Genomic DNA, 24148 nt, shown 5'->3' with positions numbered 1-24148 from the left:
GGATCATTTTCAGAATGGCAGGCAGTGACTAGTGGGGTGCCACAAGGCTTGGTGCTGGGACCCCAGTTATTTACAATATATATTAACGATTTAGATGAGGGAATTAAATGTGACATCTCCAAGTTTGCGGATAACACAAAGCTGGGTGGCAGTGTGAGCTGCGATGAGGATGCTATGAGGCTGCAGGGTGACTTGAGTAGGTTGGGTGAGAGGGCAGATGCATGGCAGATGCAGTATAATGTGGATAAATGTGAGGTTATCCACTTTGATGGCAAGAACAGGAAGGCAGATTATTATCTGAATGGTGTCAGATTAGGAAAAGGGGAGGTGCAACGAGACCTGGGTGTGCTTGTACATCAGTCACTGAAAGTAAGCATGCAGGTAAAGTCGGCAGTGAAGAAAGCTAATGGCATGTTGGCCTTCATTGCAAGAGGATTTGAGTTTTGGAGCAAGGAGGTCCTACCTGATGAGACTGCACCTGGAGTATTGTGTGCCATTTTGGTCTCCTAATTTGAGGAAGGACATTATTGCTATTGAGGGATTGACATATGATGAAAGAATGGGTCGCCTGGGCTTGTATTCACTGGAATTTAGAAGGATGAGAGTTAATTTTATCGAAACGTATATAATTCTTAAAGGATTAGACAGGCTAGATGCAGGAAAAATGTTGCCAATTTTGATGGAATCCAGGACCAGGGGACACAGTTTAAGAATAAAGGGTAGGCCATTTAGGACTGAGATGATAAAAAACATTTTCACCCAGAGAGTCGTGAATCTGTGGAATTCTCTGCCACAGAAGACAGTGGAGGTCAATTCACTGAATGTTTTCAAGAGAGAGTTAGATTTAGCTCTTGGAGTTAACGAGATTAAGGGATATGGGGGGAAAAGCAGGAACAGGGTGCTGATTTTAGATGATCAGCCATGATCATATTGAATGGCTGTGCTGGCTCGAAGGGCCGAATGGCCTACTCCTGCACCTATTTTTCTATGTTTCTATGAAAACAGAGCTCCGGGAGAAAACCCACGCAGTCACAGGGAGAACGAGCAAACTCTGTACAGAGAGCACCCATAGTCAGGATTGAACCCGAGTCTCTGGCGCCGTGAAGCAGCAACTCTACTGCTGCGTTACTGTGCCTGTTGGGATGCTGTAGCTCTAAACTAATCTAAATTTAATAGTACATCACGACCATGACACAAAACCTCCCGTTACTGTATAAATCCTGGGACTTTGCGCTTGATTTTCGGCAAATAACGTGGGGCATCCGATACAGAGCTTTTCACACTATTAGGAACTATCTATAATCTCGCTATTTCTATAGAATAGGTTTAAAAATACACTTGTATCCAAACACTCCACACCTCCCTCCCCTCTCTACTACGGGTATTAGCCCGTTGAGATACTGCAGCACTTTGTGTCTTCTTTTGTAAACCAGAAGGGTTTCGGCCTGAAACGTTGCCTATTTCCTTCGCTCCATAGATGCTGCTGCACTCGCTGAGTTTCTCCAGCATTTTTGTGTACCTTCTGCAGTTCCTTGTTCCCAAATTATATCATTGTCTCCAATATGCTCTTCTAACGTTAATGACATTCATATTGTTTCCCAACCGGTGTCACCAAGTTCAATTATGTTAGAAGACAATTATATGTACTGTGACTCTTTTAAAACAGGAATGTCGATGCGTACTGTTTACCTACATTCAGCTATAAACACATGCTGTCACTGACTGAAGACACCACAAAGTTTAACGATGTTGTTAGAAATCAACAAATTTCGGCAAACCTGGATACTCCGGAAGGAGGATTTGATGCAATCTTGCAAGCATCTGTATGCAAGGTAAATTAGTTTTACAGTTGTACATGTGGTGCATAAAAGGAAAATTGATTTATGGAGATTCAAGCGTGTTTAATTGTCACATGTCCTGAAACTTAACGGGGGGGAGGGGTTGACAAATTGGGAGTATAAAAATGGAGTTGAAGGGGAAGTGACTACAGGAAAAATTACAAAAGATTCTCGAATTAATGGGAAGGAAAGTTTGAGAAGGGATAAGAGAGTAAGGTCGGGGCCAATTGCGAGCGGTGCGAGGGGGGGGGGGCAAAGTGAATACAGAGGTCAAAGTGTTGTATATGAATGTGCAAAGTATAAGAAATAAAGAGGATGAGCTTGAGGCTCCGTTAGTGTCAAGTCTTCTAATGTTTTTGTGCAGATTCCCCGCTTGAAAGGGATCTGATTCATCCACCCCGAAATGATGAACTGGATTTCACTCAATGACCAAACCACTTCTTTTCCATTTTTTTTTTTCTCCTTTTATTTTGGCAGATTCAGCAATTAATTGACAGTTTCACTTGATTTATTGCTTCAGCCATTACTTTGAAGGCATTTGGATGTTGTAGGTCTTAAGGTATTTAACAGTTTAGTCTTTTAGCAGGTGAAAAACTGGTGCCAATCGGGTGCTGTAGATAATCAGTCCTGCATGCCTTCGCTGGCGATCGCGGCAGTTTTTAGGACAGTCTCTTAGATTATACTGTTCACGTTTTTAGCCGCAAGTCAACTTCCGTCTTTTTCCTCGCTTCTGGTGCTGTGTGCCCTTTTTTAAAGCCCCGGGCGGAACTCGGCTTATCTCCGCTTCTCTGTTCACGGTCGGGCTGACTCTGCTCCCGACCGGGCTTTCTCTGCTTTCTCCCCCCACCGGGTTGACTGTTCCCAGTTGGGCTGAAGACTCAGCCTCTTGTCGGTGGCTTTTCTGGACCTGTCCGTGGCCTTCACGGTACTAGGCCCCCACCCGACGTCTGTGGCTGCTGCTTGGGCTTGGCTGTGGGCTGCACAGCCCTGGATACATTCCAGGTAAGCTGACACCGTGCTTGGTGACCCTTACTGCCCCTGCTTGTTTTCCTAGCTCTTCCCTGAGCTATTGCTCCCGTTCCTACCTTTTTTCTTTTTGGCGCCAATTCAAAACCATTTGTCTTGGTGCTGTTCCACTTGTTTCCAAATACTACTTCTATTTTTAACTTTTGTTTTCGATTCTTCTTGCTGGCCTTGTTCTTATCTTCGTTCTTTTATCCTCGTCGCCAATTGTTGTGTATTCGGATGCTTTGAACAGTCTTGAATAAAGGCTCGGACACGGGAGGAATCATACAAGCTTCTTTACTGCAGGACGCCACCTTGTCTTTTCTGCTCCTGCGTACTTGCCCCAGACATCACAAGACACCAATTACTTATCCTAATTATCCCATACCTAACACTCCTCCCCCTTTAACTTGGAGGCCGGTAACACCAATTATATTACATACATAATACTCCTCCCCCTTTAACTTGGAGGCAGGTAATACCTTTCATTACAGTTTGACTTGACAGTTAGAAATGGGCAAGTATGATGTTATGGGAATTACAGAGACATGGCTGCAAGAGGGCCAGGGCTGGGAACTGAATGTTCAAGGGTATACCTTCCATCGAAAAGACAGACAGGTGGGCAGAGGGGGTGCGGTAGCTCTGTTGGTGAGGAATGGAATTCAGTCCCTTGCAAGGGGTGACATAGATAACAGGAGATGTGGAGTCAGTATGGATAGAACTAAGGAATTGTAAGGGTAAAAAGACCCTAATGGGAATTCTCTACAGGCCCCCAAACATTAGCCTGGACATAGGATGCAAGTTAAATCAGGAGTTAAAATTGGCATGTAGCAAAGGTAATGCTGTGGATGTTATGGGAGATTTCAACATGCAGGTAGACTGGGAAAATCAGGTTGGTACTGGACCCCAAGAAAGAGACTTTGTAGATTGCCTTTGTGATGGATTCTTAGAACAGCTTGTATTGGAGCCTACCAGGGAGAAGGCAATTCTGGATTTAGTATGATGTAATGAACCGGATTTGATAAAGGAACTTGAGGTTAATGAGTCATTAGGAGGTAGTGACCATAATATGGTCAGGTTTAAACTACAATTGGAAAGGGATCAGGGTAAATCGGAGATGTCAGTGTTACAGTTTAATAAAGGGAACTATGGGGCCATGAGGGAGGAGCTGGCTAAAGTTGACTGGAAAGATACACTAGCAGGGATGACAGTGGAACTGTGAGGATGATGCTATGAGAATGCAGGGTGACTTGGACAGGTTGGGGGAGTGGGCAGATGCATGGCAGATAAAGTTTAATGTGGATAAATGTGAGGTTATCCACTTTGGTAGCAAAAACAGGAAGGCAGATTACTATCTAAATGGCATCGTTGGGAAAAGGGGAAGTACAATGGGATCCGGGGGTCCTTGTTTATCAGTCTATGAAAGTAAGCATGCAGGTACAGCAGGCAGTGAAGAAAGTGAATGGCATGTTGGCCTTTCTCACAAGAGGAGTCGAGTATAGGAGCAAAGAGGTCCTTCTGCAGTTGTACGGAGCCCTAGTGAGACCACACCTGGAGTATTGTGTGCAGTATTGGTCCCCTAATTTGAGGAAGGACATTCTTGTTATTGAGGGAGTGCAGCGTAGGTTTACAAGGTTAATTGCCAGGATGGCAATTTGCTAAGAGAATGGAGCGGCTGGGCTTGTACACGCTGGAGTTTAGAGGATGAGAGGATAACTTATTGAAACATATAAGATTGTTAAGGGTTTGGACACGCTAGAGGCAGGAAACATGTTCCTGATGTTGGTGGAGTCCAGAACCAGGGGCCACAGTTTAAGAATAAGGGGCAAGCCATTTAGAACGGAGACGAGTAAACACTTTTTCTTACAGCCAGTTGTGAGTCTGTGGAATTCTCTGCCTCAAAAGGTGGTGGAGGCTGGTTCTCTGGATGCTTTCAAGAGAGAGCTAGATAGAGCTCTTGAAGATAGCGGAGTCAGGGGATATGGGGAGAAGGCAGGAACGGATTGGAGATGATCAGCCATGATCACATTGAATGGCGGTGCTGGCTCAAAGAGCTGAATGGCCTACTTCTGCACCTATTGTCTATTGTCTATTGTAACAATGAAATTAGTCATACAGAGTGCAAACAGGCCCTTTGACCCAACTTGCCCACGCCAACTCACATGCCCCGTCTACACTATTGTAAAGTGTTCCTTGTGTGTAGGATAGTGCTAGTGTGCGGGGTGATCACTGGTCGGTGCAGACTCTGTGGGTCAAAGGGCCTGTTTCCGTGCTGTGTCCCCAAAGAGTTGAACAGGTTCACATGCACCAAGATACAATTAAATGCTTTTTGTTTGCATACTGCTCAGCAAAACTATCACTTTACATTAACACAAAACTGACACTTGTGTACTGTGTCGGTGAGGCCTACTGTATGATTTTACTGGGTTGTAAACAAAATTAAGCATTTCACTATGCCTAGGTATAAGTGACAATTAAGTAGCACTGAATTAATCCCCCGGTTGGTACAGAATGTTCAAAGCCCGAAGTCCTCAGTGCAACAAGGCTTTGAACTCAGATGAAGTAACCATTATCAAACCGAGCTCAAATGGAATGTCCCACCAAGCCCTCCCACACTACCACCATTCTAAAACTAACACCAAAGTTCTAAATATTACTTGGTTATGACAGCCACGTTTATATTTTACAAATTTGTATTCTAGAAAAAGATTGGTTGGCGAAATGAATCCTTGCACCTGCTGGTATTTGTGAGTGATGCTGACACACATTTTGGGATGGACAGCAAGTTGGCTGGTATCGTTGTACCTCACGATGGGAAGTGTCACCTGGACAGTCAGAACACCTACACCAAGGCGACAGCAATGGTAAATTAAAATTTTATTTTCCAAAAAAAAAATTGTAATTAAATATCACTAATGTAAGAAAACAGACCAAGCTAACACCCATGCTTCCCCACGCACTACAGTCTGTTTGAGGAGTGCATCTGACATCTTACTCTGCTCCTGGTCTAAGCATTGCCTTCCATAACTTTTCTGAGCTGTATACTACCTGTATCTTGCCCTCAATTTAAGCTCCATTTACTTTAATGCAGTAATTTGATTTTGGTTTAGGTTTGTATGCGGAGGTGCTTTCAGATTAACTAAAGGCAGTTTAATGTATTTATAATCATTTTTAATTGTTCTTTGGTTAGGGATTATTATTTTCACATATACTGAGGTACAGTGAAAAACTTTGTTTTTCATGCTACCCAAACAGATCAGATAATGCTACACATAAAGACAATATAGTCAAGTGCGAGTACATTCTGTAGGTAGAGCAAAGGGGAAGATAGAGAGTGCAGAATATAGTTCTCAACATTGTAGCGCATCAGTCCCATAGACAAAGTCCAACTTCCGCAATGGGGTAGAGGTGAATCGGACAGTACCCTAGCTTATGGAAGGACTGTTCGGAAACCTGATAACTCGGTGGACCGAAGGGTCTGTTTCCATGTTGTATCTCGCTTAAAAATAAAACATTCAGGCAAAGGCTGATAAGTGGCAAATGACATTTATAGCAGAGAGACAGCAGACATTGATACAACAAGATAAAATCTGACCACATATGCTTAACATTCAATGAGATGCCAGCCCTCCCATCAACAACTTACTGTTTATCATTAGCCCGGAACTCAAGTCGATTCGCCACATAAATACCAAGTGCGGCAGGTCAGAAACTAGGTATCATGCTATAAATGCTCGCCTTTCCACTATCAACAAGGCAGAAGTGCGGAGTGCAGAGTTTAAAAACACTGAATATGAACAACACCAAAGAGCGGCAGGGTGGTGTAGCAGTCTTACAGCGCCAGGGACCCGGGTCAGATCCCGACTACAGGTATGTTCTCTCCGTAGCATGCGTGGTTATCTCCGAGATCTTTGGTTTCCTCCCGCACTCCAAAGACGTATAGGTTTGTAGTTTAATTGGCTTGGTGTAAATGTAAAATTGTCCCTAATGTGTGTAGGGTGGTGTTAATGTGCGGGGTTTGCTGGTCGGTGTGGACTCGATGGGCCAAAGGGCCAGTTTCCGTGCTGTAACTCTAAAGTTCAGATACATAGTTCTCTGAAAGTGGTGTCACGGGTAGATAGGGTGGTCAAGAAGGTTTTTGGTACATTGACCTTCATCAGTCAGAGTATTGAGAATACAGTGGATGTTGGCATGTTATGTTACAGTCGTACAAAATATTGGTAGGGCTGCCATTGGAGTATTGTTTCAGTTTTGGACACTCTACTTTAGGAAGTTTGTCATCAAGCTCGACGGAGTGCAGAGTGGATTTTGGAGGATATTGCCAGGATTTGAGGGCCTTTAGAGCAAGGTCTAGATTCTAGTAAGTAAAAAAAAAAAACAGAGGTCTGCCATACCGCACAAATTGGACACAACAAAATTAGGAAATATAATTTGTATTACGCAGGCTGATTGAGTTGTAACATGACTTTGACGGGGAACTAGAGAACAACATAAAAGTTACCTTGGAAGTTGACAACCTTTTAAAAAGCTGTCTTGTATTGAAACAGATTAGTTGAAAAAACTGTTTCCATGCAACATCCCCACAATAATCAGACACCACCTCTCTCTGAAGAACACAGTTGCTACTTTAACCAGTGAAATGAACAAGCAATTACTTTTATTGCCACTTGTGCAATGACACTCTGTTAAGTAATGTACCATGCAGCCTGTAGTATTTTAAGTGTGCAGTCACAAAAATAAATTTATAGCTATTGAAAATATCTTTTGTTTTTTTTTTAAATCTTGGGGGAAAACTATCTTTGCTATTGTGAAGGAAAAAAATGCTGGAGAAACTCAGCGGGTGCAGCAGCATCTATGGAGCGAAGGAGATAGGCAATGTTTCGGTCCGAAACCCTTCTTCAGACTGATAGGGGGTGGGGGGAGGCGGGGAGAAGAAAGGAAAAAGGAAAAAGGAGGAGGAGGGAGAGGTAGGAAGGGGGGAAGACAGCAAGGGTTAACAGAATTGTGAGAATTCAATGTTCATGCCACCAAGATGCAGAGTACCCAAGCGGAATATGAGGTGCTGTTCCTCCAATTTCCGGTGTTGCTCACTGGCCATGGAGGAAGCCCAGGACAGAGAGGTCAGATACGGAGTGGGAGGGGGTTGAAGTGCTGACGGCCAGAGTGAGCAACACCGGAAATTGGAGGAACAGCACCTCATATTCCGCTTGGGTAGTGGGTAGTCTGCATCCTGGTGGCATGAACATTGAATTCTCACAATTCTGTTAACCCTTGCTGTCTCCTCCCCATCCTACCTCTCCCTTGGCCCTCGGGCTCCTCCTCCTCCTTTTTCCTTTCTTCTCCCCACCTCCCCCCACCCCCCCATCAGTCTGAAGAAGGGGTTTGGCCCGAAACGTTGCCTATTTCCTTCGCTCCATAGATGCTGCTGCACCCACTGAGTTTTTCCAGTATTTTTGTGTACCTTCGATTTTCCAGCATCTGCAGATCCTTCTTTAACACTTTGTTATTGTGAGTCTGAAACTCTCTAGTCCCCAACCCACTTTCCCCCTCATTAACATTATTGTCTTCATAACTCAATTTTCTATAACAGGAGGTTATACACGCAACACAATCACTCAACACAAAGATTAAGTCATAGAAGGATAGTTCCTTCCTAGCTGTTATCAAGCAACTGAACAACCCTATCAACAACTATTTACCAGCTACTTCATCGGAGACCCTCGGCCTACCTGTTATTGGACTTTATCTTGCACTAGACATTATCCCCTTTATCATGTATCCGTACACTTTGGACGGTTGTAATGTAATTGTATATAGTCTTTCCGCTGACTGGTTAGCACACAACAAAAGCTTTTCACAGTACCTCGGTACATGTGACAATAAACTAAACTAAACTACCAGTATAGATGTTGCTTGATTTGTTGGGCATTTTGAGCTTTAATTATTTTTGTTACAGCTTTTGAGGACATGGTACAATAAAGTAGATTTCTTATGGCGGTATGAATTGGTGCCATTTCCCTGTGGGCAAGTTTAAGTCTAGATCAATGGCAGGCATTGTTTATTCACTGTGGGGAGGAAAATCAATTCCATTGTCAAAGGTAACCCTGGCAGCATTTCTATTGCTGCAAATGTCTAAGAATCCATACTCGCATAACATTCAGCAATTCATTTTTCTCCTGAATATTGTTTATTATTGTCATGTGTACCAAGGTACAGTGAATAGCTCTTGTTTGCGTGCTACCCAGCCAGAGAAAAGACTGTACATGATTACAATCAAGCCGTCCACATTGCACGGATACAGGATAAACTGTACAACATTCAGTGCAAGATATAACGTTCAGTCTTAATTTTGTTAAATTCCATTGAACAACATCTGCTGTTTCACCTTAACTGTAAACTATATTTTCTGAACCTGATCATTGGTTATTAAAGTTATGCTAAATCCCTCCCTTTAATCTACTCTCTTTAAATAGACCCTTAAACATTCTTAGCATTCCTTGAATAATTTTCCCAAATCAGCCAAGGCTTATAGGTCTATAACGTTTTGTTCCCACACACATTTAGCAAGTTGGGAGTAATGTTTTGCTCAATTGCACTTTTCCAGCATAAATCTTGAGTAAAATGATCTGTAAGGTGGACTGGACATCGATTTCCACCATTGTCTTTATCATTCCCTTTCCCGCCATCATCTTTGGTAATATACGTGTTGCTTTTTTGAGATAAAAAATATCAGTTCCCTTCGTGAGGTGTGAATGTGTCAATGAGACCTGAAATTATGCCTGAGCAGTTCTCATGTCTATGTTTAGTTTTAGTGTAGAGGTACAGGACAGGAACTGGCCAGTCAGCTCAGTGAGTCCACTTCGACCATCAATCACCCGTTCACACTAGTTGTATGTAGCAACAAGGAACAGTAGATGTTGGTTTATACCAAAGACAGGGGGTCAATTAACCTACAGACTCACACATCTTTGGGACATGGGAGGAAACCGGAGCACCCGGAGGAATCTCACAGGGTCACAAGGAGAACATGCAAACACCACATTGATAGGTGGTCAGGATCGAACCTGGATCTCTGGCTCTGTGAGGCAGCAGCTCCACTAGCTGCGCCACTGTGCAGCCCTATGTTGGTCTGGAATACAGCATCTGAAATGCGGGTGTGACAGAAATCATTACATTCACAATGTATCTGGTGAGCAAATGATGAACCATTATCTACAAGGCTGTGGACTTGCACCTTGGAAGTGAAAGTGACCTAAATAAGTGGTACGCTGATCCAGAAGATTAAGATGCGTGAGATCCATGCTGACTTGTTAGCTTGGATTCAGAATTCGCTTACCCATAGAAGACTAAGGCGGGGGTGGAAGGGTGCTATTTTGGCTGAAGGTCTGTGACCAGTGGTGTTCTACAAGGATCTGTGCTGGCACCTCTATTATTTGCAATATACAGTGCATTAAGAAAGTATTCAGACTCCTTCACTTTTTCCACATTTTGTTACATTACATCCTTATTCTAAAATTGGTTACAGTCGTTTTTTTTTATCATCAGTCTACGCACAATGTCTCATCATATAAAAGCGAAAACAGGTGTTTAGTAATTATTGCAAAATAATTAAAAATAAATAACTGAAATATCACATTTACATAAGTATTCAGACCATTTGCTGTGACACTCAAAATTGAGCTTTGGTGCATCGTGTTTCCATTGATTATCCTTGAGATGTTTCTACAACTTGATAGGAGTCTACAAGTGGTAAATTAAATTGATTGTACATGATTTGGAAAGGCACACGCCTGTCTATATAAGGTCCCACCGTTGACAGTGCATGCCAGAGCAAAAAACAAGCCATGAAGACGAAGGAATTGTCTGTAGACCTCCGAGACAGGATTGTGTTGAGACACAGATCTGGGGAAAACATTTTTTGGAGCATTGCAGGTCCTGAAGGGCACAGTGCCTCCGTCATTCTTAAATAGAACTTTGAAACCACCAGGACTCTTCATAGAGCCTGGCCAAACTGAGCAATCGGGGGAGAAGGACCTTAGACACATAGAAACATAGAAAATAGGTGCAGGAGTAGGCCATTCGGCCCTTCGAGCCTGCACCGCCATTCAATATGATCATGGCTGATCATCCAACTCGGTATCCTGTACCTGCCTTCTCTCCATACCCCCTGATCTCTTTAGCCGCAAGGGCCACATCTAACTCTCTCTTAAATATAGCCAATGAACTGGCCTCAACTACCTTCTGCGGGAGAGAATTCCAGAGATTCACCACTCTCTGTGTGAAAAAAGTTTTCCTCATCTCGGTCCTAAAAGATTCCCCCTTTATCCTTAAACTTAGGATAGACTTACTAACATATTCAGGGAGGTGACCAAGAACCCGATGGTCACTGACAGAGCTCCAGAGTTCTTCTGTGGAGATGGGAGAAACTTCCAGAAGGACAACTATATCTGCAGCACTCCACCAATCAGGCCTTTATTGTAGAGTGGCCAGACAGAAGCCACTCAGTTAAAGGCACATGACAGCCCGCTTGGAGTTTGCCAAAAGGCACCTAAACAAGATTCCCTGGCGTGATGAAACCAAGATTGAACTCTTTGGCCTGAATGCCAAGTGTCACGTCTGGAGGAAACCAGGCACCGCTCATCACCTGGCCAATACCATATCTACGGTGAAGCATTGTGGTGGCAGCATCATGCTGTAGGGATGTTTTTCAGCGGTAGCAACTGGGAGACCAGTCAGGATCGAGGTAAAGATGAACGGAGCAAAGTATAGAGAGATCCTTGATGAAAACCTGCTCCAGAGCGTTAAGGACCTCGGACTGGGGCAGACGTTCACCTTCGGATTGAAGAATAAGTGACAGTATAGTGCAAAGTTCCTTGACGGTGGAATCTCAGCTAGATAGGGTGGTAAAGAAAGCAGTATGCTACCATAAATCAGAGCATTGAGTATAGAAGCTGGGATGTAATGGTAAAATTGTACAAGGCATTGGCAAAACCAAATCTGGAGTATGGTGTAACGACCTAAAGCTCACGTCCAGAGCTAGGACTTGAACCCGATCGAACATCTCTGGAGAGATCTGAAAATAGCTGTGCATCGACACTCCCCATCCAACCTGACAGAGCTTGAGAGGATCTGCAGAGAAGAATGGGATAAATTACCCAAATACAGGTGTGCCAAGCTTGTAGCACACATGATAGCATGTACAACCTCAAGAAGACTTGAGGTTGTAATCACTGCCAAAGGTGCCTCAATAAAGTACTGAGTAAAGGGTCTGAATACTTATGTAAATGTGATATTTCAGTTATTTATTTTTAATTATTTTGCAAAAATTTCTAAACACCCTGTTTTCACTTTTTTATTGTGGGCTATTGTGTGTAGATAGCTGATTAAAAAAAAAAAAGAATTTAATCCATTTTAGAATAAGGCTCTAACGTAACAAAATGTGGAAAAAGTAAAGGGGTCTGAATACTTTCTGAATGCACTGTATATAAACGATTTGGACTTAAATACAGACACAAGGAACTGTAGAAGCTGGTTTACCAAAAAATACACAAAGTGCTGGAGTAACTCAGCAGGTTAGGCAGCATCTCTCGTGAACATGGATAGATGACGTTTTAGGTCAGCATCCTTCAGACCTGAAATGTCACCTATCCATGTTCTCCAGAGATGCTGCCTGACCTGCTGAGTTCAGGTAGTAACGTTCAGGTTCAGGAACAGCTGCTTCCCTACAGCCCAGCTATTAAACACTACAACCTCCAAAAGGCTCTGAACTACTCATACTCGCAGCATGGTCGACACAAGGTCGTAGGAGGTCTTTGTAACTCTCCTTTATGCTCGAGAGTAGCCCCCGTGTACTCGAGGCCTCAGCCCACATCCCAAAGATGTGTGAAAAATGCCCAAGAGTTTATGGATGCCCAAAAAGGTTGCCATGGAAAAAATCGATACTTTTTTTTAAACTCGTAGGTTTAGTCGTTGTGTGTGTGTGTGCGTGGGTGTGTGTATGTGCGTGGGTGTGTGTGTGTTTACGTGCGGTATGATTGTGTGTGTGTCTCGTGTGGATAGATGTGTGTTTTAGGTGTGTGTGAAATGTGTGTTCTCCAGAGATGTGCCTGTGCTGAGTGTGTAACGTGTTCAGGAACAGCTGTCCCTACAGCCCAGCTGTGGCTGTGAACTGTGCAGCATGGTGACACAAGGTGTAGGAGGTCTTTGTGCGGGTGAGTAGTCCCCGTGTGTCGAGGCCTCAGCCCACGTCCTAAAGATGTGTGAAAAATGCCCACGAGTCTGGGACATGACAATAAAACACTCTTGACTTCAGCACATTCTGTCTTTTTGGATGTAAATGTAGTTGGGTTGGTTTGTAAGTTGGCAGACAACACGAAAATTGGTGGAAATGCAGAGGGTGAGAAAGGCTAGAGGATATAGCTTTAAGGTGAGAGGGCAAAAGTTTAAAGGAGATGTGCTGGGCAAGTTTTTTTTTCTACACATAGCATTGTGGGATCCTCATACTGGTTGTAACTAATATTTGGCCTTCGTTGACATAGTGGATCAGGCATCCTCTCGACTACTGTACATATCTCTGATCTGATGCTTCTTTTATTTAGCAGGGTAAACCTCATGAAAATTAATGGTTCTGTTTGGCCTAAGAGTATTACACATTTCACCTGCTTTAGAAATGTTTGATAAATGCTTTTCTAAATCAGCTCACAAACCTTGAACATTTGATTGGAACATAATTGACTTTGATCATTAGAACTTTCTGGAAGTATCCTTGACAGAGCCATGGAGTCATTCAACACAGAATCAGGCCCTTCAGCCCAACGTCCATGCCTACCAACATGCCCCATCTACACTGGCCCCACCTGCCTGCGTTTGGCCAATAATCTTCTCTATCTTCAAGCATAACGAATTTTAGCAGCATTTCTATTTGGATTTTAACACAAGGAAATATTGTTGAACTCTTTCTTGGGTACATTTCAAGAGCAAACTTGTCACTACCTTTAATAAATACAGACACTGACTCATTGAGAAATTATTACGCGCCACCCTTGAACTCTTGATCTTATCTTTAGTGACAATGTTCTGGTAGACATACGTGTGACTCAAAACAATTCACTGCTGTCACGGGGAGTCTGAAGAACTGTTGTCGAAAGTGGAAAAACACTATAGTGGTCTCTTCAACAAAAAACACAAAATGCTGGAGTAACGCAGGTCAAGCAGCATCTCTGGAGAGAATGGACAGGTGATTTTTCAGGTCGGGACCTTTTTTCAGAGTTGAGTTTAGTTTAGTTTATTGTCACTTGTACCGAGGTACAGTGAAAAGCTTTTTGTTGCGTGCTATCCAGTCAGCGGAAAGACCAAAAATGATTATAACCAAGCCATCCACATTGTATAGACACAGGATAAGGTAGTAACACATTGTGCAAGATAAAGTCCAGTAGAGTCTGATTAAAGATAGTCCGAGGGTCTCCAATGATGGAGTCTGGGGAAGAAAGATGGATAAGAGGTGCGGCAGGACAAAGCCTGGCAAGTGATGGGAGGATGCTGGTGGGGGGGGGGGGGGGGGTTTTTAATTGGCAGATGGGCGGAAAAAAAGCCAGAGATGAAGAGACAAAAGGTATGATGATCGGATAGAAGAGGCATGAATTGTGAAGCCAGGGGAAGGGATATAGATGGAGGGGGGGGAGAAAGGGGGGGGGGGGGGGGGGGGGGGGGGGGGGGGGGGGGGGGGGGGGGGGGGGGGGGGGGGGGGGGGGGGGGGGGGGGGGGGGGGGTGGCACAGGATAGTGGGAGAAACAAGTCCATGTCTAGGTGGGCTTCAGGAAAGGTGAGGGGGGAGTAAGCATGTAAGGGGTTATTGTTTAGTCACCTAATATTGGAGAATTCAAAGTTCATGCTTTAAAAAAAAAAAGACACAAGTTGCTGCAGTAACTCAACGGGTCAGGCAACATCTCTGGATAACATGGATAGGTATGGTGACAAGGATCAGTCTGAAGAATTGTCTCAACCCAAAATGTTGTCCATCCATGTTCTCCAGAGAGTATAGAAGTTGGGAGGTCATGTTACAGTAGGACAAGACATTGGGGTGGCCACATTTAGAGTATTGTGCTCAGATTTGACCCACCCTGTTATGGGAAAGATGTTGTTAAGTTTGAAAGGGTGCAGAAAAGATTTACAAAGATGTTGCCAAGACTCGAGGGCCTGAACTTTTGGGAAAGCTTGGGCAGGCTCGGACATGATTCCTTAGCGTGCAGGAGGCTGAGAGGTGATATTATAGAGGTGTCTAAGATCACAAGGGGAATGGATAGGCTGAATGCACAATACCTTTTACCCAGAGTAAGGGAATCAAGAGCCAGAGGACATGGGTTTAAGGTGAGAGGGGAAAGTTTTAATAGGAGCGCGAGGGGCAACTTGTTCACCTAGAGTGATGGGTGTATGGAATGAGCTGCCAGAGGAGGTTGCTGAGTTGGGTCGTATAACAGCATTTAAAATACATTTGGACAGTTACATGGACAGGAAAGGTTTACAGGAATGTAGCCCAAAAGCAGGCAAGTTGGACTAATGTAGAGGGGGCATCTCGGTCGATATGGACATGTCGGGCCGAATGGGCTGTTTCCGTGCTGTGTGACTCTATTAAAGTACTAATTCATTTCATGCCTATGAGGTCTATATCATTTATAGAAAATAGGTACAGAAGTAGGCCATTCGGCCTTTCAAGCCAGCACTGCCATTCAATATGATCATGGCTGATCATCCAAAATCAGTACGTCGTTCTGGTTTTTTCCCCATATCCCTTGTTTCCCTTAACCCTAAGAGCTAAATCTAACTCTCTCTTGAAAGCATCCAGTGAATTGGCCTCCATTGCCTTCTGTGGTAGAAAATTCCACAGATTCACAACTCTCTGGGTGACAATGTTTTTCCTCATCTCAGTCCTAAATGGCCTACCTTTTATTGTTAAACTGTGGCTCCAGGTTCTGGACACCCCCGACATTGGGAACATTTTACCTGCATCTAGCCTGTCCGATCCTCTATGAATTTTATATGTTTCTATTAGATCCCCGCCATCCTGAGAATTAACCTGGTGAACCTACGCTGCACTCCCTCAATAGCAATAATGCCCTTCCTCAAATTAGGAGACCAAAATTGCCAGCAATACTCCAGGTGCAGTCTGTACAATTGCAATAGGACCGCCTTGCTTCTAAACTCAAATACTATTGTATTGAAGACCAACGTGCCATTAGCTTTCTTCACTGCCTGTTATACCTGTATGCTTAATTTCAGTGACTGGTGTACAAAGACACCCAGGTCTCGTTGCACCTCCCCTTCTCCTAATCTGACACCATGCAGATAATAATCTGCCTTCCTGTTCTTGGCACCAAAGTGGATAACCTCACATTTATCCCCATTATACTGCATCTGCCATGCTTCTGTCCACTCACCCAACCTATCCAAGTCACACTGCAGCCTCATAGCATCCTCCTCGCAGCTCACACTGCCACCCAACTTTGTGTCATCCGCAAACTTAGAGATGTTGCATTTGATTCCCTTGTCTAAATCATTAATATATATATTGTGAACAACTGTGGTCCCACCACCGAGCCTTGCGGCACCCCAATAGTCACTGCCTGCCATTCTGAAAAGGACCTGTTAATTCCTACTCTTTGCTTCCTGTCTGCCAACCAATTCTCTAACCATGTCATTACCCTACCCCCAATAGGGCACAATACCATGTGCTCTAACTTTACACACTAATCTCTTGTGTGGGACTTGTCAAAGGCTTTTATAAAACACCAGGTACACCACATCCACTGGCTCTCCCTTATCCATTCTACTTGTTACATCTTCTTCAAAACATTCCAAAAGATTAGTCAAGCATGATTTCTTCTTCATAAATCTTTCCTCTTCATAAATCCATGCTTTGCTACACGAATCCCTAATTTCCTGCTTGATGCTATCCCCAAAGTCCCTACTGCTGTTTTCAAAAGTTTTCACCACCAGGCCCCAGGTAGTCAAGATGGGAGGGAATACATCGGAGTCCCTCACCCTGAGCACAGGATCGCCCCAGGGTTGCGTCCTCAGCCCCCTATTGTACTCCCTGTACACACATGACTGTATGGCTAGGTTCAGCTCCAACTCAATAATTAAGTTTGCTGATGACACTGTGGTGGTGGGCCTGATCTCAGACAACGACGAGAAGGCCTACCGGGAGGAGGTGGCTGATCTAGCACTCTGGTGCCAGGATAACAGCCTCCTCTTGAACATCAAAAAAACAAAGGAGCTGATCATGGTCTTTAGGAGGGCACACCATCCAAGGACGTACACTCCATTGAGGATAAATGGGGATCCCGTGGATAGGGTGAACCTTTTTTAAATATCTGGGAGTCCACATCTCCGAGGATATGACATGGCCATCACACGCCTCAGCACTCGTAAGGCAAGGCAGCGCATTTACCACCTCAGGCAATTGAGGAAATTCAGAGTGTCTCCGAGGATCCTCCAGTGCTTCTACGCAGCGGCGGTGGAAAGCATCTTGTCCGGAAATATTAGCATCTGGTTTGGGAATTGCTCTGCCAAGGACAAGAAGGCTCTGCAGAGAGTAGTGCGTTCAGCCGAACGCACTATGGGAACTTCACTCGCCCTCCTGCAGGAACTATACAACAGGAGGTGTAAATCCAGAGCAAATAAAATCATGGGAGACCCCTTCCACCCCTGCAATGGACTGTTCCAGCTGCTATGTTCAGGCAAACGCCTCCGTTGCCATGCAGTGAGAACGGAGAGGTTGAGAAGGAGTTTCTTCCCAGAGGCCATTCGGACTGTAAAAGCCTATCTCACCAGGGACTAACTCTACTGAAAGTTTTTCCTTCCTATGTGTGTTATGATTGTGTTTATAATTTGTTTGGTTGTTTGTCTTTTGCACAAAAGTCCGCGAGCATTGCTACTTTCATTTCACTGCACATCTCGTATGTGTATGTGACAAATAAACTTGACTTGACTTGACATGAGGAGCAGAATTAGGCCATTCGGCCCAACAAGTCTACCCTGTTATTCAATCGTGGTTAATCCATCTCTCCCTCTCAACACCATTCTCCTGCCTCCCTCCCACAACCCCTGATACCCATACTAATCATGAATCTATCAATCTCTGTGGTGGTGTCTATGCTTAGTGGTGAGGGTTGAGCTCAGGGCTCATTGCTCTGAAGGGTCCCTGAATTTTGTCTTCCTTCATTGTGTGCTGTTCTGATCGGCCCATTACAGGAAGGATGTGGAGGCTTTGGAGAGGGTGCAGAGGAGGTTTACCAGAATGTTGCCTGAATGAAAGGATATTAGCGATGAGGAGAGGTTGGACAAGGATAGATTTCTCTGGAATGATAGAGGCTGAGAAGAAACCCAATGGTAGTTAAAAAACTTATGAGCGACATAGGTAGTCAGAGGTTCCAGGGTGGAAATATCAACTATTAGAAGACATAGCTGTAAGGTCAGATGAGAAAATTTAAAGAAGATGTACAGGGCAAGTTTTTTTCATAAAGAGTGGTGGGTGCCTGGAACTTGCTAGTAGGCATGGTGGGGAAAACAGATACAACAGTAGTGTTTTAAAGGGCCTGTCCCACTTTCAAAATCTAATTCACAACCTTTTTTACTCATGGACATTTTTCATCATGCTAGGGAAAACACCCCGACCTACTTGATGCCACAAGTACCTACGACTAGCATCACGACCTGCTACAACCTACCTACGACCTCCTACGACCTTGTGACGACCATGCAGCGAGTATGAGTCAATGGAAAACTTGGCAGAGGTTGTGAATTAGGTCGTGAAAGTGGGACAGGCCCTTTAGATAGACAGATGAATTTGCAGAGACTGGAGGGAAATGGATTACATACAATGGATTGGGCAGCATAATGGCGCGGTGGTAAAGTTGCTGCCTTACAGCACCAGGGACCCAGGCTCAATCCTGACCATGAGTGCTGTCTGTACAGAGCTTGCACGTTCTCCCTGTGAGTGCACGGGTTTTCTCCTGATGCTCCGGTTTCCTCCCACTCTCCAAAGATGTAACGGTTTGCAGGTTAATTGGCTTTGATAATGATTGTAAATTGGCCCTGGTGTGTGGAGGATAGTTAGTGTACGGGGATCGCTGTTCGGCGTGGACTCGGTGGGCCAATGGGCCCGTTTCCACGCCGTATCCCTAAACTAAACTAAACATACAGGCAAAGGAGATTAGTTTAACTCGGCATCATGTTTAGCACAGACATTGTGGGCCTTTTCCTGTGCTGTAGTGTTTGATGTTCTATCCTCCCTAACCTCGAGGTTATCCAGAATTCCTCTGTCCATGATCCGAAATGCACCGGTTCCCAATTGTGCTACCTGATCTTCAACATCTTTCTCATATCCTCCTCTATCTTACCTCACCCTACTTCTTTATTCTTCCGATTTGCAACTCTCGGAACCTTGTGTCCCTTCTGATCCTTCAAACACTACTGATTTTAATGGGGCAGCTTGGTCGGCATGGGCATGTTGGGCCGAAGGGCCAATTTCCATGCTGACTGACTCTATGGCTGGATGACTATGACTCTCCATTGGAATGTATATCCCATAATTTTATTTTCTTAATTTAATTATGTCCTGCCTTTCCACTGAAATGTGCTCAGGCTTGTTCAGAGGATATTCCGTTGCTAGCATTTACCATTTTTAATGTTACACATCAATATATTCAGACAAAAATGCTGGAGAAACTCAGCGGGTGAGGCAGCATCTATGGAGCGAAGGAAATAGGCAACGTTTCGGGCCGAGACCCTTCTTCAAAAGAAAGGTCTTGACCCGAAACGTCGCTGGTTTCCTTCGCTACATAGTTGCTGCCTCACCCGCTGAGTTCCTCCAACATTTTTGTCTACCTTCAATTTTCCAGCATCTGCAGTTGCTTCTAAAACATCAATATGTTTAGTTTAGAGATACAGAGTCGAAACATGCCCCTTGGCCCCACGAGTCCACGCCAACCAGCCATCCCCAACACTAGTTCTATCCTACACACTAGGGACAATTTATAGATACAATTAACCCATAAACCCGCCTTTGGAGTGTAGGAGGAAACCGGAGCACCTGGAGGAAACTTGTACGGACCCAAGAAGAACATGTAAACTCTGTACAGACAGCACCTAGAGTCAGGATCGAACCCAGGTCTCTGGTGCTGTGAGACAGCAGCTCTACCGCTGTGCAACTGTGCAGCCATGTGTACGTCTGGAATACACTGTTTAAAATGTGGGTGAGGCAGAAACCATCATTACACTACACTACACATTCAGGGCAATTTACAGAGACCAATCAACCAACAAACCCTCATATGTTTGGGATGTGGGAAGAAACGCACGCGGTCACAGGGAGAACGTGTAAACTCCACACAGACGTCAGGATCCAACCCGCTGTGAGGCAGCAAGTCTACTGTGCTGACCAAGGGAACAGTACAGTCATCCTCTGCTCATTATTTAGTATGTCTGTGCATTATTCATCGGAATCAAAAGCACGCTGAGGTATTTAATATTGCATTTCCTCTCTGTGGTTTCAGGAATATCCTACCCTTGGGCAGCTCACAGAAAAACTTGTGGAAAATGATATCCTGTTGATTTTTGCCGTGACCAAGGGCCAGCTGAGCACATACAAGGTAATTTTGTTCTCTGGTGTAACTGAAAATAATTTCAACAGTTTCTGTCCTTCTCTCAAGATCCAGAAATACTTCTTTCTTGCTTGGATCAAGAACACGCCTTCTTTATCTCGTGTAGGAAGGAACTGCAGATGCTGGTTTGGATCGAAGAGGGACTCAAATTGCTGGAGTAACTCAGTGGGGCAGGCAGCATCTCAGGGGAACATGGATAGGCATTGTCTCGGGTCGGGACCCTTCTTCAGTATAAGAGAGTCATAAAGTGATAGAGCCACACATCTAGGGGCATGGAGTCAGACAGCATGGAAACAGGCCCTTTGGCCCAACATGTCCATGCTGACCAAGATACCCCATTTGAGACAGTCCCATTTTCCCACATTTAGTACATATCCTTCTGAACCTTTCCTATCCATGTGTATATCCAATATTGTTATTGCACCTGCCCCAACTGCCTCCTCTTGCAGCTTGTTTCATATACCCACCACCCTTAGAGTGAAAAGTTTGCCCCTCAGGTTCTTTCCACACTCACCATTAAACCTACATCCTCTGGTTCTTGATCCCACTAATCTGGATAATTCAATGTTACTTCCTTTTCTTGTGCCCAACTGATGCCATCACTCCCTGTAAAAATGTTATTCCTCTTTTCTACATTGCTATGCAGGGCTGAGGGTATAGACTACAGAAATGACTATGGAACTCACAGTGGAATCGTTCAGACAAATCCATTGCTGTGCTTCCCTGTCTTGCATTCCCTTGCCCATTGACATCAATGTGTGGTTTGCCACAAGTGTGATTTCCTCTCTCAGATGACCATTTGTTCATTGTTAGCGTAAACTTTATCTCGTGGAAGTTTAAAGCTGCACATTCCGACATATGCATACACACCCCATATTCATCCTTGTATTTCGACAAAATTATTCATGGCCAGACATCAAAGCAGGTATTTCGCCAATGTTTATGGTGGGGTATTGGAATCCCTGTAATTTCTTTAATTATGATAAATAAATTGTAACATAAACATAGTTTAGTTTATTGTCATGTGCACTGAGGTACAGCGAAAAGCTTTTGTTGCGTGTTAACCAGTCAGCGGAAAGATGATACATGATTATACTTGAGTCATTCTTAATGTACAGATACAGGATAAAGGGAATCCTGTTTAGTGCAAGATAAAGTCCAGTAAAGTCGGATTAAAGATGGGCCGAGGGTCATCAATTAGGTAATTGTAGCTCAGGACCACTCTGTAGTTGTTGGTTCAGTTGCCTGATAACAGCTGGGAAGAAACTCCAATTCAATTCAATTCAATTCAACTTTATTGTCATTGCACAGATACAAGTATAGGTACAACAAAATGCAGTTTAGCATCTGGTCATAGACATAGTGCAAGATAGGAAAAAAATACAGACAAATACAGAACAAGCATACATTAGAGTAAGAAACTGTCCCTGAATGTGGAGATGTGCCAAGGTTTCACACCTCTGTTGCTCTTGCCTGATGGGAGAGAGGAGAAGAGGGAGTGACCAGGGTGAGATAGGTCCTTGATTATGCTGGTGGCCTTGCAGAGGCAGCGTGAAGTGTAGATGGAGTCAATGGAAGGGAGGTTGGTTGTGTGATGGTTTGGGCTGCGTCCACAATTCTCTGCAATTTCTTGCAGTCTTGGATGGAGCTTTTCCTGAACCACATAGTGATGCATCCCGAAAAAAATGCTTTCTATGGCACATCTGTAGAAGACTTTATAGTTGTCATGATACAATTTCCTGGATCTGTTCCTGAGAAGATGGAGTTGCCTGCATGCTGTAAGATTTGTAAAATTAGTTAAGATTGAGTATATATCTGTAAGGATACACATGAAAAAGTTGAGGCCAGGGAATTATACGTCCCTTGGTCCAGACTCAATAAAAGACTAAAGACTACTGGACAACATGGATAAGTGATGTTTCGGGTCAGGGCACTTATTCAGACCACTGGAGAACATGACGTTTCAGGTCGGAGCACTTCTTCAGACAGAGGTGCTGCCTGACTCGGTCTGAAGAAGTGTCTCGACACAAAACATCACCTATTCCTTCACTCCATAGATGCTAGCTCACCTGCTGAGTTTCTCCAGAATTTTTGTCTACCTTCGATTTTTCCAGCATCTGCAGTTCTTTCTTAAACACCGAGTTACTCCAGAACTTTGTGTTCTCATTGCTATTGATTCTAATTAACCTTTATTTTATGGATCGTAAAAGACAAATCATGGAATTTTAGCGTTCATTTGTTTAAGGTGGGTTATTACTCACCTAAGTTCTGCATGCCTTCATTTTAGTGCATGTTATTGGTGAGTCATTTCAATTGGAATCGAGACACAAAAAAGTCTGGTCACCACCCCATAGGAAGCAGATAATTGCAGTGGTCAGAGTACAGAGATGACAAAGTACAGAGATTTACCAGAATGTTGTCTAGGATGCAATGTTTCACTCTTCTCAAACAGAGATGAGTAATATCTGAGGGCACAGGCTAAAAGTAAGGGATAAGAGGGTTAGACGCCAGAACTCTTGTATACTGCCTGGGTGAGGTCTGCTGTATGATTTTACTGGATTGTATGCAAAAACAAAGAATTTTACTGCACCTAGATACATGTGACAATAAAGTATAATTGAATCATTGAGAAAAAAAATTCACCTATAGTGGTTGTAATAGTTTTAGTTTAACAATTCAGCATGGAAGCAGGTCCTTCGGCCCATCGAGTCCACGTCAACCATCGATCACCCATTCACACGTGTTCTATGTTATCCCTGCATTCTGTCTCTACCCTCCTCCCCCATCCTTGTAAATACTCTCTTCTAAAGCTTACTGCCCTAGTCTAGTTCAGTAAAAAACACTGACTCAAGCACTGGACCAACTAAACTTTATTTTTAGTTTGAACAGCAAATTCCCCTATATTATACCTAAACCACCTTGTCTTTGCCTGGCCAAGCTTCGTGTAAGCAGACGCACTCCAAAAGGTTACGCAGTCCCAAGTGCTCCTCCAGAAGATCGACATCGATCTAAGGTGGGGCTACCTTTTATAGGTCCACGAACCTTGAGAGGCCGAACTACATAGGGGTGGTCTCTTTACAGTCCAATCAAACATATTAATTACATCAATACATTATTGACAGTTTCCCCAAACCAATTACAGAGTCTTCCATACAATGTTTCTGGCAGAAGCTTCTGGAAGGAAACTAACTAACTGAATAATGCAACATTTAACCTGGAACTCAAAACAATCCTGCCAGGGCTTAACACTTTGGCCAATCAACAAACAACAGGGTAACCGTCTTGCAACATTATTTACAATTCCTTTGCAGCAATCCAATCATAGCAATGCATTTAAGTTTATTTACAGAGTTTTAATACATATTATCAATTAAGAGGAAATGAGGAGAACACCTGGATCTTTCACCATCCTGAATATCAATCTGAATATCAATACTGGTCGGTGCCATCCACAGCCTGTAAATTTCCACTGACGAAGGTTAAGCAATTCTGGCAAATGCAGGGATTCTCCATTTTATAGTGTTTTTAATTTAGTCAATATTAACACCCTAGTTATCCTACTAGTTCAACTATTTACATCCCTGTATCTCTTTGTTATCACCTTTTCCCGAGCCAACAAGGGGCCATTATGGGCTCCAACCTTCC

General features: G+C 43.8%; 1 protein-coding gene across 6 annotated transcripts in view; it reads left to right on the top strand.

Moving 5' to 3' along the window:
- Window positions 1–24148, top strand: part of itgb6 (integrin, beta 6) — a 74057-nt gene that overhangs the window by 13030 nt on the left and 36879 nt on the right. For all 6 annotated transcript variants that reach the window (XM_055638128.1, XM_055638131.1, XM_055638132.1 and 3 more), the window contains 3 exons: window positions 1667–1832; window positions 5546–5707; window positions 20396–20491. In XM_055638128.1, coding sequence (XP_055494103.1) covers window positions 1667–1832; window positions 5546–5707; window positions 20396–20491 — 424 coding nt within the window. The remainder of the gene's footprint in view (window positions 1–1666; window positions 1833–5545; window positions 5708–20395; window positions 20492–24148) is intronic.

Source organism: Leucoraja erinacea, chromosome 7, assembly GCF_028641065.1.
Source record: "Leucoraja erinacea ecotype New England chromosome 7, Leri_hhj_1, whole genome shotgun sequence".
Taxonomy (NCBI): domain Eukaryota; kingdom Metazoa; phylum Chordata; class Chondrichthyes; order Rajiformes; family Rajidae; genus Leucoraja; species Leucoraja erinaceus.
This window is presented reverse-complemented; position numbering and strand designations above follow the sequence as displayed.